This window comes from Arachis duranensis, chromosome 7 (genome assembly GCF_000817695.3).
Source record: "Arachis duranensis cultivar V14167 chromosome 7, aradu.V14167.gnm2.J7QH, whole genome shotgun sequence".
NCBI lineage: Eukaryota > Viridiplantae > Streptophyta > Magnoliopsida > Fabales > Fabaceae > Arachis > Arachis duranensis.
In genome coordinates, this window is record NC_029778.3 from 12,860,894 (window position 1) to 12,863,530 (window position 2,637).

The 2,637-nt window shown below is 45.7% G+C and overlaps 1 protein-coding gene across 1 annotated transcript; it reads left to right on the forward strand.

Moving 5' to 3' along the window:
• Positions 1-302: 302 nt before the first annotated feature.
• On the forward strand, positions 303-2,348 carry LOC107457803 (uncharacterized). The gene has a single exon (XM_016075984.1). The coding sequence runs from the start codon at positions 303-305 to the stop codon at positions 2,346-2,348; it is 2,046 nt and encodes a 681-aa protein (XP_015931470.1).
• The last annotated feature ends 289 nt before the right edge of the window (positions 2,349-2,637 follow it).

A 2,637-nucleotide genomic window follows, 5' to 3' on the forward strand; every position in this document is an offset into this window, starting at 1 on the left:
TATCTTCACTTTATTCTCTCTCATTAGTATTTGCGTTATTAAGTGCTAACTTGGGCGTCGGAGTCCTTTTTGCAGGTTCCACGCCAAGGTTTCCAAGTCCCGAAGAGAATACTTCCGAATCACGAGTGGAGCTGGTAGCCGACCTCATCTCGGAAGCTTCTTCTCACAAAGGAACAATTGGCGCCCACCGTGGGGCCCGAGTTTAATTATCCCCCCTCCTTTTTTCTTCATTTCTTTCTCTGTTCTCAGTAATAATATTCCTTCCTACCCCTTTTACTATATTTTTTTTCAGAAACCCGAACATGACCGATCAGTCTGACACTCGACCAAATTCTCGGTCTAATACCGATCTGGTGGCGGCTAACGCGGCTTTGCTAGCAGAAAATCAACGCATGGCCGAACTACTAGCTTCGCTCCAAAACGGAGGCGAAAAGAAGAATGTCAACAAGGAGACAAACACAGAACAACACGAAGGGCACCAATCCGAATCCCACGAAAAGACAGGGGAAACCCCCCCAAAAACAGGGAGACGACGTGCTAACCCGTTTTCCGAAGAAATTATGAGTTTTAAGATGCCTCAAAATTTTACACTTCCCATGACCCTGGCACCGTATAAAGGGATCGGAGATCCTAAAGTACATGTAACCAAATTTGAATCAATGATGTTCCTGAACAGCGACTCTGATCCCATACTGTGCCGGTCTTTTCCAACTTTTCTAGATGGTGCCGCGCTGTTATGGTTTTCTAACTTACCTGCAGGGTCCATAACCAGTTTCGACGATTTTTCTAAGATGTTTATTAATCAGTTTGCAGCCTCAAAGATCTATGTAAGGGATTCGGACTATCTAAGTACGATAAGGCAAGGGCCACAGGAAAGCCTGAAGGACTACATGACGCGCTTCACTACAGCTGCCATGGAAATCCCTGACCTCAACCCAGAGGTACAACTCCACGCCCTGAAAAGCGGCCTCCGACCAAGAAAGTTCCAAGAAGCCATAGCTGTCGCAAAGCCGAGAACACTAGAAGAATTCCGAGACAAAGCCACCGGACAGATCGAAATTGAAGAGCTGCGCGAAACCCGGCGAAACGAAAGACAAACACCCCGAAAAGAGGACGACAAATATCAAATGAGAGATGCCAGAAGACCCTTCAAATTGACCCCAAAATTCGACTCATACACAAGGTTTAACACAAGAAGGGAGGACATTCTGAAAGAAATACTGCATAATAAGCTCATCAAACCACCGAGTAGAGCCGGTTCATACCAAGACCAGAGGTTCGTTGACAAAACAAAGCACTGCGCCTTCCATCAAAAATTCGGACACACCACCGACGAGTGCGTCATTGCCAAAGATCTCCTCGAAAGGTTAGAAAGACAAGGACACCTGGACAAATACATCAACAAAACAAGACCAGCTTCAGAGAGCCACCTAGACAGACGCCCAGAGCGAAGACCAAACACACCGGACAAGCCAAAGGCACAACCTCTGCCGCCAAAAGGAGTTATAAATTGCATCTCCGGAGGGTTCGCAAGCGGCGGACATACCAACTCAGCACGCAAACGCCGCTTCCGAGAAATGTTGACAATGCAACAAACAAACAAAGCAACATCAAACAAACCTCGAACACCGAGCATATGCTTCGCACAATCCGACTATCAAACAGGCTCAGACAATTTGGACGACCCCGTAGTAATCTCAGTCCAGGCCGGGGATCTTCTTGTCAAGAAAGTCCTACTCGACCCCGGCAGCAGTGCAGACGTGCTATTCTATTCAACCTTCAACAAAATGAAGCTTAGCGAACAAATTATGATGCCATCCTCAAGAGAACTGGTCGGATTCTCGGGAGAGCGTGTGACTATACTCGGCAGCGTATGGCTACGAATAACACTTGGGAAACCACCCATGAGTAAAACCAAAGACATACAATTTTTGGTTGTCGACTGCAGCAGTCCATACAACATCATATTAGGCAGACCCTTTTTAAACTCCTTCGAAGCTATTGTTTCAACCATACATCTTTGTGTTAAGTTTCAGGTACAGGGAGACCAAATAGCTACCGTTCACGCCGACCACATTGAAGCTCGGCAATGTTACAATGACAGCCTCAAGATAAAATCGGAAAATAATCGAAGCAACAATTTCAACAAAGAAGCATACAACATGGCTCTCAAATGTCGTAATGGAACCAAACAACGAATTATCGACATACTTCGGTCCAATGCCGACCTATTTGCTTGGTCGCCCACGGACATGCCAGGAATCGATCCCGACCTCATATGCCATAGACTACAGACCGATCCAAGAGCTCGGCCAATAGCACAAAAAAAAGAGAAACATGGGCGATGAGAAAAAAGCAAGCATGCCTGGAAGAGACCCAAAAGCTCCTACGAGCAGGTTTCATAGAAGAACTGCGATTTACAACATGGCTCTCAAATATCGTAATGGTAAGGAAAACGTCAGGTAAGTGGCATATGTATGTAGATTTCACTAATTTGAACAAAGCATGCCCTAAAGACGCCTACCCACTACCATGCATAGACAAACTAGTAGACAACGCATCAGGTTATAACATTTTGAGTTTTTTGGACGCATACTCTGGATACAACCAGATTTTGATGCACCCAAAAGACAAAGA

Coding starts and splice junctions, on each gene's coding strand:
- LOC107457803 (XM_016075984.1), top strand. CDS start 303: ATGACCGATCAGTCTGACACTCGACCAAATTCTCGGTCTAATACCGAT.